At 40.7% G+C, this 15,135-nt stretch overlaps 1 protein-coding gene across 4 annotated transcripts in view; it reads right to left on the bottom strand.

Moving 5' to 3' along the window:
• chd1 (chromodomain helicase DNA binding protein 1) overlaps nucleotides 1-15,135 on the bottom strand; it is a 258,853-nt gene that overhangs the window by 19,449 nt on the left and 224,269 nt on the right. For 3 of the 4 annotated variants that reach the window (XM_038805193.1, XM_038805195.1, XM_038805192.1), the window contains 8 exons: nucleotides 14,672-14,713; nucleotides 14,379-14,506; nucleotides 12,292-12,430; nucleotides 8,635-8,785; nucleotides 7,743-7,862; nucleotides 3,458-3,592; nucleotides 2,736-2,999; nucleotides 19-150 (listed from right to left, as the gene is read on the bottom strand). In XM_038805193.1, the coding sequence (XP_038661121.1) occupies nucleotides 19-150; nucleotides 2,736-2,999; nucleotides 3,458-3,592; nucleotides 7,743-7,862; nucleotides 8,635-8,785; nucleotides 12,292-12,430; nucleotides 14,379-14,506; nucleotides 14,672-14,713 (1,111 nt within the window). The remainder of the gene's footprint in view (nucleotides 1-18; nucleotides 151-2,735; nucleotides 3,000-3,457; nucleotides 3,593-7,742; nucleotides 7,863-8,634; nucleotides 8,786-12,291; nucleotides 12,431-14,378; nucleotides 14,507-14,671; nucleotides 14,714-15,135) is intronic. The other variant, XM_038805194.1, reaches the window with a different exon arrangement.

Below are 15,135 nucleotides of genomic sequence, written 5' to 3'. Positions count from 1 at the left end.
ATCACTACTTATACTTACAATACTAAATGTGTTTTGATCAAGTTCTTCTGCCTCTTCTGAGATGGGAACAGGATCATTGCTTGTTGTAATATGAACTGGAACATCAGTCTTTTTAGGCTTCTCCTTCATCTCCGATTTAGCTTCAATTGCCTATATCAACCAGTGAGCCATTAGTAGTAGCAGTAGTCAAAAGAGGAAAATACATTGAAATTACAGAATAAGTGACTGTTAATCCCTCACAAACCTTATAGCATAAATAGTTTTTCACCTGTAGCTATCAACTTCATTTCCTGCTCTTACCTTGAATCATTTTATTCTTTCCAAATACATACAATTCTTTGCCACACTGGCTTGAATTCTGTATTCAGCAGTGAAGCGATAAGGCTCACCAATGACCTCAGAGAAAGCGGATCACAAAGATCTAGCCATCTTTCTCCCTCAATTTGAACCTGGTGCCATCTCAAGAGAGTCTCCATCCATCCAGCAACAGTGACATGCAGGATAAGCAATCAGTCACATTGAAGTATCCTCACAGGCAATAAACTATGAAGCTGAAATGCTCGGATTATCCTTCATGTCCATTTAAATGTTAACGAGAGTGAAGAAATAAATCAGAAATGCACAATAAATATGAACTATATGAACAAACTTTAAAAAATATAAAACTTGGAATTATCAGAATGGAAATATTTGACATTACAAAAATACAGGGCCAGAGAGGTTCGTCTGTCGTAATTGACTTAGTTTTCCATTGGAAACCAATTAATCTGCTTAACAAGGTGCAATGGTTTCGGGGACTTTTAATGAAAATACAGTGTAAAAGAGAAGTTCTGTGATTTCTAATTTATTGTAGTCTGCAGTGACTTCAATAGGACTGAAATACTAACAGCACATTCAGATAGTCAGTGCATGTGCAAAGTACAACGTTTCTGTCAACTTCAAAGTAATCTACTAAAACATTTATTTAGATCCTAATCTTTCCTTGGCTGAAGTCTAATTTCTGTCACAGCCACATTATCAATTCATGCCATTCTAATTAGCAACTCTCGTTCTTCAACTTTTTTTCTCACCTGTTTTACATTTGCAAATAAATACTTCAACTACTATCCTTTTATGATCAATTTACTTATTTTTTCCCGATCCTTCATTAACCTCTTTAGCCTGTTACCTACTTGCGCTAAGGTGTGTCTTTACATACTCTCCCATGAGCTTTAGCGACCTTCCCTTATTTTAATCTTACCCTCCTCATCAAAAAAGTTCCAATATTTGTACCCTCCGTCAATCTGTGCTATTACTCAGTTGCATATTATGACATAGAATTCGAGCTATTATAAAAATTGTGTGGTTAATTCAAACACTCCAATTCGTGTTTGCCATTTGGTGATATTCCTAAAATATCCACGCTGCACTAAAGCTGTATCCCAGTATTTGGAGGAATAAAACACATACGAAAGTGTAACACAGTTGTATACAATTGAACAGAGCAGCATATGACTATTTTCTTCTGAGTAGGGTTTATTGGAATTTACTATTTCATACAACTAGTATTTACAAAACTCTTTGCACACATACACATTAACTAAATTGTCATAGAAGTCATAGAATCAACAGCACAGAAAAGGCCCTTCGGCCCATCGCACCTTCGCTGGTCAAAAATCACCACCTAACTTTGCTAATCCCATTTTCCAGCACTTGGCCCACAGCCTTGTACGCCCTGGGATAGCAAGTGCACATCTAAATACTTCTTAAATGTTATGAGGGTCTCTGCCTCTTCCACCTTTTCAGGCAGCGAATTCCAAACTCCCACTACCCTCTGGGTAAAAAACATTCTTCCTCACATCCCCTCACATTAAATCTATGCCCCCTGGTCACTGACCCCTCCTGTCTACTCCATCAACGCCCCATAAAATTTGATACATCTCCATAATGCCCCCCTCAATCTCCTCTGCTCCAAGGAAAACAATCTAAGTCTATCAAATCTCTCTTCTTAACTAACACTCTCCAGCCCAGACAACCTCCTGGTACCTCCTCTGCACTATATCCAGTGCAATCACATCCCTCCTATAGTGTGGATTCCAAAACTGCACACAATACTCTAGTTGTGGCCTAACCAATGTTTTATCCAGTTCCAGCATAATTTTCCTCCTCTTAAACTCTGTGCCTCAGCTAATAAAGACAAATATACCATATGCCTTCTTAACCGCTGCATCCATCTGCTCTGCTATCTTAAAGGACTGTGTATGTGCACACCAATGTCCCTCTGATCCTCAGAGCTCCCAGGGTCCTGCCATTTATCATGTATTCCCATGCCTTGTTTATCCTGCCCAGGTGGATCACCATCCTCACTGAATTCCATTTGCAATTGATCAACCCATCTGACCAGCCTATTTCCTCCTGTTTCCTCAAAGGCTATCCTCACTATTTACCACCCCACCAATTTTCGTATCATCCACAAATTTACTGATCAATCCTCCTACATTTATGGCTAAATTCATATCTAAATCTTTTATATAAAGCGCAAACAGCAAGGGTCCCAAAACTGATCCTTACGGGACCCCACTGGACACAGGCGTCTAGTCAGAAAAACATCCCTCAACCATCGCCCTCTACTTTCACCCGCTCAACCAATTTTGGATCCAATTTGCCAAATTTACTTGGATCCCATGGGCTCTTATCTTCGCTATCAGTCTCCCCCCATGTGGGACCTTACCAAAAGCTGTGAAATGCAATTTTACCTTCTCTTCTTTTACTTCTTTATCTTTATTAATAGGTTCTTTATCCTTATCCTCCTTTTCTTTCATTTCTTTCTTGACATCTTTTTCTTTTGTTTCTTTCTTTTCCTCCTTTTCTTTTTTGTCTTTTCTTGCATCTTTTGGTTCTTTTTTTATTTCCTTCTCTTCGGCCTCCCTCTTGATTGCAGTTTCTTGTTCAACTTTCTCTTCATTTTCTTTTTCTGCTTTCAGTTTCTTTTTAGTGGATTTTGATCCCGCAGAATCATCCTATAAATTAAGAAAATTTAGTTCATCTAAAACTCTGCTGTCCAAATCCTAACCCCCTCCACACCCCGCTCACTTATCATCTTTGTCCTTACTAACCTACATCGAATTCTGGTCCCAGAAAAACCTCCAATTTAAAATTTGCATCCTTGTATTCAGTTCTTTTTTATAGCCGTGCCCAATTTTGACAGTTCGTCATTGAACAAGACATCAAAGTTCAGCATCAGCTTAATTCAGCAGTGGGGAGGGAGATAGAATGGGTGTAGGGAGTTCAGTATTTCTGGTCGTCAGTCAAACAGGATAACTTTGACCTTGCCACTATTTAGTCTGAGGTGGTTCAGGCTTGTCATAGGTGATGTCAAATAGGCAGCTGTGGAGTCAATGATGAAGATCGCGACAAAGCCAGGTGAAAATTTCTAGTTTAACTAAAAGCACAATAATCCATTCATTGCAATCCTCACCTTGATCTCTCCTTCTTCATCTGAACTTTTGACCGAGGGTGGTGGTGGTGATGAATCACTTCTAGCCTCTTCTACCTTCGCAATTTTTACTGCTTTACTCCTTTTATTCCTTGGCTTCCTTTTTTTTGAATTAGCCTTTTGAAAATAAAGCAGAAAGCCAGTTTAAGCTAGTTGAGTTCCAAAATAATTCAATATATGCAAATTTAAACAAGGACCATGCTACTGTTCACAATGATTGAATAAGTTAAATGGCATTTTATTTAATCACATGGTGCTCCACAATTTAAGGAAATTACATTCTGTCCAATTTTACGTAAAACCTGCAAATCAATCACCTTGAATGTATCTTGCAGTTATTCAGAAGTGACAAATTATATCATTATTACATAAGAGGTTTACATATTGAAGTTTGTAAAGTGGATGTGAGGATTTTTTCTAACATTTTCCGAATTGTAAAAGAACTGGAACTTGTGCAGCACCTCAGAACATTCTCAAAGCAAGTGCAAGACTATTTAACTTAACACACCATAAGCAATAAATTAAATTCATAATCAGTTATTCTAAAGTATCAAATAAATAATATGTCCAAGTAACCTACAACATTGAGTGAGGAGTGCTATCAACAGATGTACATGCATTAAAAGGTGTATTTTAACCAAATTTCAAACACCTGATCTTGAAATCCTTCAAATGCAGTGCCTTCAGCATAATATTTAGTTGGCACTTTATTTCCCCAGGTCACGTAACTTTAATTAAACAAAAATATCTGTATCATAGTGTTTGTCATCTTCTCTTATTCCCGTTGTTTTATATATGTAACATGGCTGGAGAGAACCATGTATTTGTGTATACATAACGTGGCTGGAGAGAACCATGTATTTTATATATGTAACGTGGCTACAGAGAACCATGTATTTGTATATTCTACCAGACCCACAGAATGTGTTTGAAATTCTCTTTCAACTTATCAACTACTTCATGGGAGTCTTCTCTATCATGATTGGTCAGGTATGGAAGATAAGGGAACTGAAAATGCAAAACAGACATGGGGAACAGATTCATCAGCTTCTGTAAAGAAGGAAGATAGGATAATGTTGCACAACGTGATTCACTAGACTGGAATGTACTGTCTTTATTTATTGACTGATTAGCCATGACTGGGGTATTCTAATTTAGTTCTGGTTGTAATATTCTCGTGGCTAGAGAGAATCATGTATTTGTGACTGTCACTGATATGACACTGAATTTTCATCCTGGGATAATGCAATTGGAGAGCTCATTGCTTGGCCAACCTGAAGTTAGCACACAGAATTCCATACAAAATACAAGTTTTTCTAGCTTGCCTCTAATTAGCAGATCTGGAGGTACTGTAAGAAATATGGGTTTTTATTTATGTTTCTTTGTAATTGAACTTTAGGTACCGCACTTTATAAATGTGAGCGTTTTTGGTAAGCAAAGTGTTAAATTTCATTTTATTTAATCACATGGTGCGCCACGATTTTGGAAATTACATTGTTGGCATGTGAACAGCTGCTTGCATCAATTAGGTTAGGCGTAAATAAAGGACGTGACACAACGCTCAAGGGATAACATGTATGAAACTAGACATTTATAGAGACAGGCGGTAAGAAGTCAGAATGATTACATGGAAATTAGAACAGTTTAAAAGGATGGAATCTGCCTATGGAATGGGCAGTGTAATATGAGAAACAAAAAGGACGATCTGAAATTACTCGACCTTTTGTATTTTTTATTGTATTGCTAAACTCTGGCTGTAATTGTGTTCCCAAAGATGTTACAAAAGAAAAAAATGACTAAATTGTCTTAATGCCTTGGAATTTGCTAACTACAGTAAACATTCAAAACAGCAGCAAGACATTTGGCCCCTTCAGCCTGCTCCAGCATTCAATAAGATCATGGATGATCTGATTGCAGCCTCAACTGCACATTCTGTCTACCCCTATAATCTTCAACTCCATCATGTCACCACCTATCTCCAGGAGAGGTCCAAAGTTTCACAACCCTCAGAAAAAAAATCTTCTAATCTCCATCTTAAAATGAAACACCCCTTATTTTTAAACTGGCTTTAGTCTCCCCATAAGGGAAATATTTGTTCAGCATCTACCGTGTCAACCCCCTCAGGATCTTGTATGTTTCAATAAGATCACTTCTTAATCTTCTAAACTCCAAAGGATGCAGGCCCTGCCTGTCCAACCTTTCCTCATAAGATAACCCTTCACCCGAGGTATCAGGCTAATGAACCTTCTCTGAGCTGCTTCTAACACCAAAACTGTACACATTTGGTCTCATCAACATTGTGTGGAACTGTAGCAAAACATCCCAGCTTTATATTCCATTCTTCTTGCAATAAACAACATTCCATTTGCCTTCCTAATCACTTGCTGTACCTGCATACAAATGTTTTGCAGTTTCTGATGTAGCGACTGATTATCAATGGCCTTTTGACACAAGTGTGAATGGTATTGATCATATTGATTGTGCTATGAATGGTGCAAGAAAATTGCTTTTACCAAATATGGCAGGAAAAATTCTGGATACCAAAGTTAGAGAGGAATAAAAAGGGCACTCCAAAGGGATCCAGTACAAAGGTACACAGATTCTCAGAAGAAGGAAGAGAGAAGTGCCGAAACAGATGAAAGTAGTCAAATCAGACCAGAACTAGCATCGTCCTGTATTTGAGCTGCTCCAGTGAGTGAAAGCAAGATAAACTATTGCCGTTTTGAAAATACTGCTTTGTTCCTTAACAAATCCTCTTAATTTGTTACACTGAAATTACTGTCTGCCAACATTTTGTCAAGAATTTGAATAAAGGTTCAAGTAATTTATAGAACCTGGTGTAAAAATGGGCTCAATTTAAATCTCCTCTCAGATGGGAGAATTGCAAGGGCGGGGCAGGGGCCGGGGAGAGATTGGGTAAGGTGACGTGCCAAACTGATGTTGCTCCAATTCACCCTCTCCCAACCCAGGCAGCAACTTATGTGTATGTCAAGGCTTCCATTGCAGGAAGAAAGGAGTCTAAATGAAATGTTAAACTTGCAGCCCGATGAGATAACCAGTGTCATAGTGTTGTTTTTACTGCAACTCGAGGGATGGGAGGGCTGCATGATGATAAACAGAGAAATCTGTTATGAGGCAGCAGAATGGCCATTAAAGGTCAAAGTCAGTTACAATTTAAAACATTTTCTCAGAGGCCACGAACAGGTGCTCCTTTGGGTCCTGAAAGTACTCCCTTTCCCCTACATTTTCTTCTCCCTCTTCTGACTGGTATCTGCTGCACAACAACTCACTCCCACCTGATAGCAAGCATGCAGGTTGAACTGGCAGTAAAGAAGGCAAATAGCATTTTGGCCTTCATAGTGATGGGATTCGAGTACAGGAACAGGGATGTCTTGCTGCACTTTACAGGGCCTTACTAAGGCCAAACCTTGAATAGTCTGAGGAAGGGTGTTCTGCTACAGAGGGAGAGCATCAAACGATGCTCTCAGACTGATTCCTGGGAGTTGGTTAGGATTATATTCACTGAAGTTTGGAAGAATGAGTGGATCTTATTGAAGCCTACAAAATTCTAACAGGACTAGACAGGGTAGATGTAGGAAGGATTGTCCCGATGGTGGGGGAGTCCAGAACCAGGAGTCAGAGTCTAAGGATACTGGGTAAACTATTGAGGACTGAGATGCGGAGAAATGTCTTCACCCAGAGAATGGTGCGCAGATTGGAATTCGCTATTACAGAAAGCAGCTGTGGCCAAAACATTGTACGTTTCAAGGAGTTAGATATAGCTTTTGGGACTAAAGGGGTCAAAGGGTATGGGGGCAGCGGGAACAGGTTTCTGAGTTGGATAATGAGTCATGATCATAATGAATGGTGGAGCAGGCTCAATGGGTTGAATAGTCTACTCCTGCTCTTATTTTCTATGTTTCTATGACTTGCATTCGTGCATTTAGCTCTACAATATGGAATTCATGGAATAAAGCACCACATCTGTAAAGCTGCTCTTTCATTGTCAAAATGCTAGAATTATGTACCCACTACCATCGTGAAAGCACAAATTCTGCAGTGGCGTAAAGAGGAGCCCCACCAGTAGGACTAACTCATGCCAACTGGGGATGGAGAATACAAGCTGCCTTGCCAGTATCACCTACATCTCGAGGGCCAATACGGACTTCGTTCGTGATCACAACATCCATCACACCATCTTACCCTGCTTCTGAAACAATGTACAAATTCATGTGGCAGGAAACGGTAAATACAATACGTCATGTACCTCAGCAACTCTTTGTGCCTCCTTCCTGGCCAGGTCTTTACTAAGTAATTTGATGAGGTAGTCAGCTCTGGTCTGCAATTGTTTGGCCTGAGGCTTCTTATCTGGATCATCAGGCAAAATCTTAGGAAAGAAAATTTTCGTTCCGTTAACAAAATCAAGAGAATATCAAATATACCCCTATTGGAAATAGCAACAGAATCCAATTAGATAAAAGTATCCCTCTGTTTCCACAACTAGTCAAAATTAAGATTATTCTCTTTTTAACATGAGTACCTTCAAAGATGACACCCATGATCCAAATTAATTAAGTTTATTGCAAGACTTCACTTTCTTCCAGCTCTCCCTATTTGCCAGGATAATAATGTTTTTTGAACCATAAATATCTTCTCGTATAAAATGGGCAATAGAAGCAGCATTAATTATACAAGATGCTGTGCTTTTATACTGCAGAACTGCTTAAGGCAGCTGATCTGGCCAGAAATAAATAATGTTTATTCTGCAAGGCAATTAAAATGCCAAACAAAAACCCCATTGCCGACCTGATTGGAAACCGCAAACTTGGTCAGTTTTCAACTAACTATCTGAAACAAATTTATTTAGTAGCCTTGAACAAATGTGCTCAAATGGAAATTGTAATTTCATGAAGAGACATAAAGATTACAAATACACATAGGCTTGTAAACAACATTAGGTCCCAAGCTAAGATGTCATATGTCTACACTTTAGCATCACAGATACTGCAGAAGCAATATTTAATTAAATACATACTTAATTTATAATAATGACCAATACATTCCCAACTTTACAAGATCTAAATACTGTGAAAATTAATTTGCCTTTTTGCATAATAATTTCATACGCACACAATCAATCCAAGCAATCAATCTTGTACCTTGTGCGTTAAATTGAGATCCGGATCCATTTTAATCATTTCCCAGCTGCCATAACCATACTCATAGATGCCTATTAAAAGATTGGAGTCATCTTCCTTGTTCCACTCCACATCAAAGTGAGCTGCTTTAGTGTGACATGGGATAGTGTACCTGCGTGGAAAGAAAAATAAGTACATAAACCTGCAATAGAACACACTTTGTTTCGACTACCTAGCACTGTCGACCTTTTTAGTTAAAGGGTCACTATGAATTTTATCATTGTTCCTGTAGAGGACGTGTGTTCTCTGTAAAGTACCAAATAACATCCACAAAACTGCACTCAGCTACACATCTACATATTTCTGATCTTTTCAGGAAAAGCCGAAACAATTCTTTATTGTTTATGTGGTTTACAAGCCTCTACATTGTATTATTTCAAAGTGTTAAAAAATCCAAAAATGAGATTAGCCTTGCTATTCATCCATTTTTCTCAGGATGTGGGTAGCACTGGCATTGGCTGCAGATATCGCCCAGCCCTCGTCACCCTGAGAATATAGTGAACCTTCTCTTTGAACCACATACGATCAAGGTATTCCCAGAACTTTAGGTATTAAGAATTCTAGGATTTTGACTCAGTGACAGTGAAAGGATGTATGTGCAAGTCGGGATGGTTTGTGACTTGGAGGTGGCAGTGTTCCCACATCATTGCTGTTTTTGCTTTTCTCAGTACTACAGATCTTGGGGAGACCAATACTGGGAAGGCTGTATTTAGTACCCGTCTCTAGTGGCTCTGTGAAGATTCGAGTGGGTCTTTACAGTGTAGCCCATCTGGTGGCAGTGGTTCCTCAATTTGAAACGTATCCCATGTTTCATCTCCATGCTTCCCGCTTCTTCTCCCAGCAGTTATGACCTATACTCTAGGGACTTAGTCCAATGGAATCAACACCTGTGGCACCTATGTTCAGTACAGAGAATAATGATGTAGGTATAGAAATCAGGGAGGCACATTGTGATTTACTTGAAAGAGGGAGGAGGTATGAGCAGTTTTAATGGTCCGAAAAGTGGATAAATCCCAAGGGCCAGATGAGATGTATCCCAGGCTGCTGTGGAAAGCAGGGATGGAGATTGCATTGGCGCTGACAAAGATTTTCAAATCTTCTCTGGCCACAGAAGAACTGCCAGAGGACTGGAGGACAGTAATGTGGTGCCATTATTCAAGGGAAACAGGGACAATTCAGGAAATTACAGGCTAGCGAGTCTAACTTCAGTGGTCGGGAAACTACCAGAAAAGATTCTGAGGGGCGGAATTAATCTCCACCTGGAGGGGCAAGGATTAATCAAGGATAGTCAGCATGGTTATGTCAAAGGGAGATCATGTCTCATAAACTTGATTTAATTTTTGTGGAGGTGACTAGGTGTGTAAATGAGGGCAGCATGATTGATGTAGTCGACATGGACTTTAGTAAGGCTTTTGACAAGGTCCCACATGGGAGGTTGATGAAGATGGTTAAGAGCCCATGGGGTCCAGGGCAACTTGACAAACTGGATCCAAAACTGGCTTCGTGGTAGGAGGCAGAGGGTGTCGGTTGAAGGTTGTTTTTGTGACTGGAAGCCTTTGTCCAGTAGCGTTCCGCAGGAATCTATGCTGGGTCCCTTATTATTTGTAGTGTACATTAATGATCTGGATGTGGAAGGTATGATAAGTAATTTCACAGTTGACACAAAAATTGGTGGTGTGGTAAATAGTGAGGAGCAAGCCCTTAGATTACAGGACAACATCGACAGGCTGATTAGATGGGCAGAAGAGTCACAAATAGAATTTAACCATGAAAAGTGTGATGTAATGCATTTTGGGAAGACTAACAAGGCAAGGGAATATACAATGAATGGTTAGACCATAGAAGTACAGAGGATCAAATGGACCTTTGTGTGCATGTCCACAGATATCTGAAGACAGGACAGGTAGATAAGGTGGTTAAGGCGGCTTATGGGAGGGCAGCATGGTGGCGCAGTGGTTAGCACTGCTGCCTCACGGCACCGAAAACCTGGGTTACAATCCAGGCCCCGGGTCACTGTCCGTGTGGAGGTGGCACATTCTCCCAGTGTCTGTGTGGGTCTCATCCCCATAACCCAAAGATGTGCAGGGTAGGTGGATTGGCTACTAAGTTGCCCTTAGTTGGAAAAATTAAAAAAAGGCGGCTTATGGGTTTCTTGCCTTTATTAACCGAGGCATAGAATAAAAGAGCAAGGTGGTTATAAAATGCTAGTTAGGCCCTAGCTGGAGTACTAAGTGCAGTTCTGGTCACCATGCTTTGGAAGGAAATGATTTCACTAGAGACAGTGCCAGGATGTTGCCTGAGTTGGAGTGCTTCAGCTATCAAGAGAGACTGGATAGGCTGGGGCTGTTTTCTCTGGAGCAGAAACGGCTCAGGGGGACCTGATTGAGGTGTATAAAATTATGAGGGACATAGATCAGATGGACAGGAAGGTACTTTCCCCCTTAGTGGAGGGATCAATATGTGTAATAGCAATCTCTATTAGTGTCACAAGTAGACTTACATTAACACTGCAAAGAAGTTACTGTGAAAATCCCCGAGTCGCCAGACTACAGCGCCTGTTCGGGTACAGAGGGAGAATTCAGAATGTCTAATTCAACTAACAAGTATGTCTTTCGTGACTTGTGGGAGAAAACCGGAGCAACCGGAGGAAAGCGTGGGCAGCACGGTAGCATGGTGGTTAGCATAAATGCTTCACAGCTCCAGGGTCCCAGGTTCAATTCCCGGCTGGGTCACTGTCTGTGCGGAGTCTGCACGTCCTCCCCGTGTGTGCGTGGGTTTCCTCCGGGTGCTCCGGTTTCCTCCCACAGTCCAAAGATGTGCGGGTTAGGTGGATTGGCCATGCTAAATTGCCCGTAGTGTCCTAAAAAGTAAGGTTAAGGGGGTTGTTGGGTTACGGGTATAGGGTGGAAACGTGGGTTTGAGTAGGGCGATCATTGCTCGGCACAACATAGAGGGTCGAAGGGCCTGTTCTGTGCTGTACTGTTCTAGAAACACACAGGGAGAACGTGCAGATTCTGCACAGACAGCGACCCAAACTGGGAATCGAACCCATATCTCTGGGGCTGTGAAGCAACAGTGCTAACCACTGTGCTACGTGCCGCCCCCATAACCAGGGGGCATAGATTTAAGTTGAGGGGCAGGAGGTTTAGAAATGTGAGGAAAAACCTTTTCACCCAGAGGGTGGTGGGAATTTGGAACTCACTGCTTGAAAGGGTTGTAGAGGCGGGAACCCTCAACATTTAAGAAGGATTTAGATGAGCGCCTGAAACGCCATAGCATACAAGGCTACAGGCCAAGTGCTGGAAAATGGGATGAGACTAGATAGGTGCTTGTTGGCCGGCGCAAACACAATGGCCCGAAGGGCCTTTTCCGTGCTGTAAAACTCTATGACTATCTTTTGTGATTTATGGAAATGGCACTTAGTTCTTTGGTGTGTCAATTTTTCTTGAGGTCATCACAACTAGGGCAGTGCAATAAAATGGTTCACTGAATATCTCACAGAGAATTTTTTCTTTTGAAAGCTCAGTTTCTGTTAGACACAATATCAATTTTTAAGAATGTGAAACACTGATAATGGAAGCCGTAATATTAATCCACCATTGTGTTTAAATAACTCACTTTTTCCTGTCCTCTGGATCTGATGGAATGGATTTGTGCAAAGGTGCCAGTTCCTCTTCATGAGCGATGACGAGCTTCGCATTCACCTGAACACCGGAGATTCGGAAGGTTGGTCCCTTCACTTTACCACGTCTGGCAGCTGTTTTAAAAAACATTCAGACATTTTCACTGCCGATACAGAAAATGTGTAAAATAAAATCTACTTCAAGTGTGATCACAATGGGCTGGTTTATAGAGTTGGGAAGTGGGTGGTTTCCCAGCTTGGTGTGTGCACCTTGGGGAAAATTGCCTCGAAAGTTGTGATTTGCATTGGGGGGGGGGGGGGAAGAGCAAATGGAGAGACAGGTATGGTCTACCACCCCTTGATGCAGATTAGAGGCAGCCACGTGTCGAGGTAGTCTGGTGAAAAGACTCACTTCAGTTCTTACGACCTGGTCCCAGTTGTTTTGTTCACTATCAGGCCATCCAGACCTCACCCCCTTCAGCCACCCACCGACTTCCCTTGCTAACACATGCTCTCCCATCCAGCTCCATGTCAATCCAGTCACCTCCATCCACTTCAATAGCCCCTCATGTCCTCCATACCAACACAATGCATTTCCATGCCCATTCACCCAGCATACGCTTTGTAGAGGACCAATGAACCCTATGTTAATGGTGGAAAGTGTGGAAATGCTTGAAAACCATTCATAATCTTTGTAAAAAGCTGCTGGTGCCATAACCATATAAAATTGTCAATCAACCAGAACTTTAAAGCGTCAACAGCAGAAACTAGAAACACTTGACATTCCTATCTTGTAGAACTAAATATTGAGCCAAAGACAAAATAGGTCTAAGAAAAAAGCTGTGAATTAAGAAATGTATTCCTTTGTGTGCACCTGCTCTAACAAACCAATGGAAGTCTGGCTCTCAGCCAAACATGCACAATGAGATGCCAAATGACTGATTGTACTGCAACAGGGTTGCAGTAAGAAGAGTATTTGAAGGAAAGATAGATTTCAATTGTTGCTTTTTTAAAATAAATTTAGAGGACCCAATTCTTATTTCCAATGAAGAGGTAATTTAACGTGGCAATTCATTTACCCAGCACATCTTTTTGGGTTGTGGGGTGAGACCTATGCCGACACGGGGAGAACGTATGGCGTAGGCAAAATTCACTGCCATTCCACAACCTGAAAAATATCTCATTTTGGCAGCCAGATTTCACTGCTTTCTGATTGCTTTAATATCTTTGAGTGTCTTATGCTACAACATATATTGCCGAAAGTAGAGACCTTCGTTAATGTTGACCAAGCTGGCTCTCATGAAGGGCGCAGCACATATGATCATTAAAAATCATGTTCAATTGGAATATAATGAAAAGGCAAATAAAGGCCGACAATATAAAGTTCTATGTATGTATCGCAATGAATAGCCTGCAAAGACGGAAAACCTGGGAATGGGGGAAGTTAGTAATAATTAATGTTTATCCACTAAAGATTTTCATAATACTTGTATTCATAGATGGTGGAAGCAGAGACCCCAAACTTTTTTTAAATTACCTAGATCTGCACCTTAAGTGCTGTAAGCTGTAGGGCTAAAGGCCATGTGCAAAAAGATGGGGTTAGAAGGGCATCTGGGTGTCTTTGGGTCAGCATGGACAAGATGGACCTAATGGCCCTCTTCTGTGCTGTATCTTTTTTATGGTTCTATATGCTCCCTGGCCAGCTCTACTGCAACATTAGTAAGAAGGATGTACATTTTTATGGTACCTTCCATGATATCAGGATGTGCAAAGCCAGTGAGCCAATTTAGATCCACCTGAAGGTGGCGGGTGGAGAGGGGGGGCTCAATTTAATAGTTCAACTAAGACAGCATTTCCAACAATGTATTAATCCCTCCGTCCTGCATTGAAGTGTCAGCATCGATTTTGCGATCCAAGGCTCTGGAACGAGACTTGAGCCCACAACCTTCTGATTTAGAGGCAAGAATTTCACTCAATGAGTCACAGTTGGCACACTAACACTTAAATTCTGCTCAAGTTCACTATTTCACCTTTCTGTCTACATCAATAATTTTAGAAAAAATTGTGAACTATAAATGAGTACCTGTCTTCTCCTGACCTGTGGTCTCTCGTAGAGCTTTAATACAACCATTATGCACCATCTCTCCTAGCCGCCTGAGGTCAACCTCCGACTTATCTACCAATTCAGCATCTCGTGCAATCGCTTCTAACCTGTAAAGAAAGATCCAATAAGTTACAGCAGGCAACAGTTTGACAATAATTTTGCAACTATTAGTTATGGATAGCGGGAGAAAAATAAATGGATCAAATTCAGGATAGAAAATTCTATACTTCCTGCTAAAATTTGTAAACAAACTGTGTTTACATGAAACATACCTTTCTAGAGGTCCACCAAACTTCTTGTAACTCTTGATAAACCTAATAAACACAAAATAGTATTGAAGTGCTTTTTGAACTGATAAATTCATTCAAGTGAATCAAGTGTTAAATCTTAATAAATCTTACAAGTTACCCACTGTACATGAAATAAAAATTCAAAAACACCCATTTGCAAATTGTGAAGGCATTGGATACTGCAACGGTTATGGGCCCTGACAATATTTTGGCAATAGTTCTAAAGATCTACCCAGCAACGTGCCCAGGGTAAATCCAACGCAGCCAATTACTGCCCCACCAGTCTACTCTCGATCACCGATGAAGTCATAGAAAGGATCATCAACAGCACTATCAAGCGGTATTACTTAGCAATAAACTGGCGCTCAGTTTGGGTTCCGCTAATGCCACTCAACTCCTACCCTCACTACAGACTCGGTTCAAACATGGACAATAGAGAGGAGTTC

Source organism: Scyliorhinus canicula, chromosome 8, assembly GCF_902713615.1.
Source record: "Scyliorhinus canicula chromosome 8, sScyCan1.1, whole genome shotgun sequence".
NCBI classification, from domain to species: Eukaryota; Metazoa; Chordata; class Chondrichthyes; order Carcharhiniformes; family Scyliorhinidae; genus Scyliorhinus; species Scyliorhinus canicula.
The sequence above is the reverse complement of the archived record's forward strand: the minus strand, read 5'-3'. Positions and strand labels throughout refer to the sequence as shown.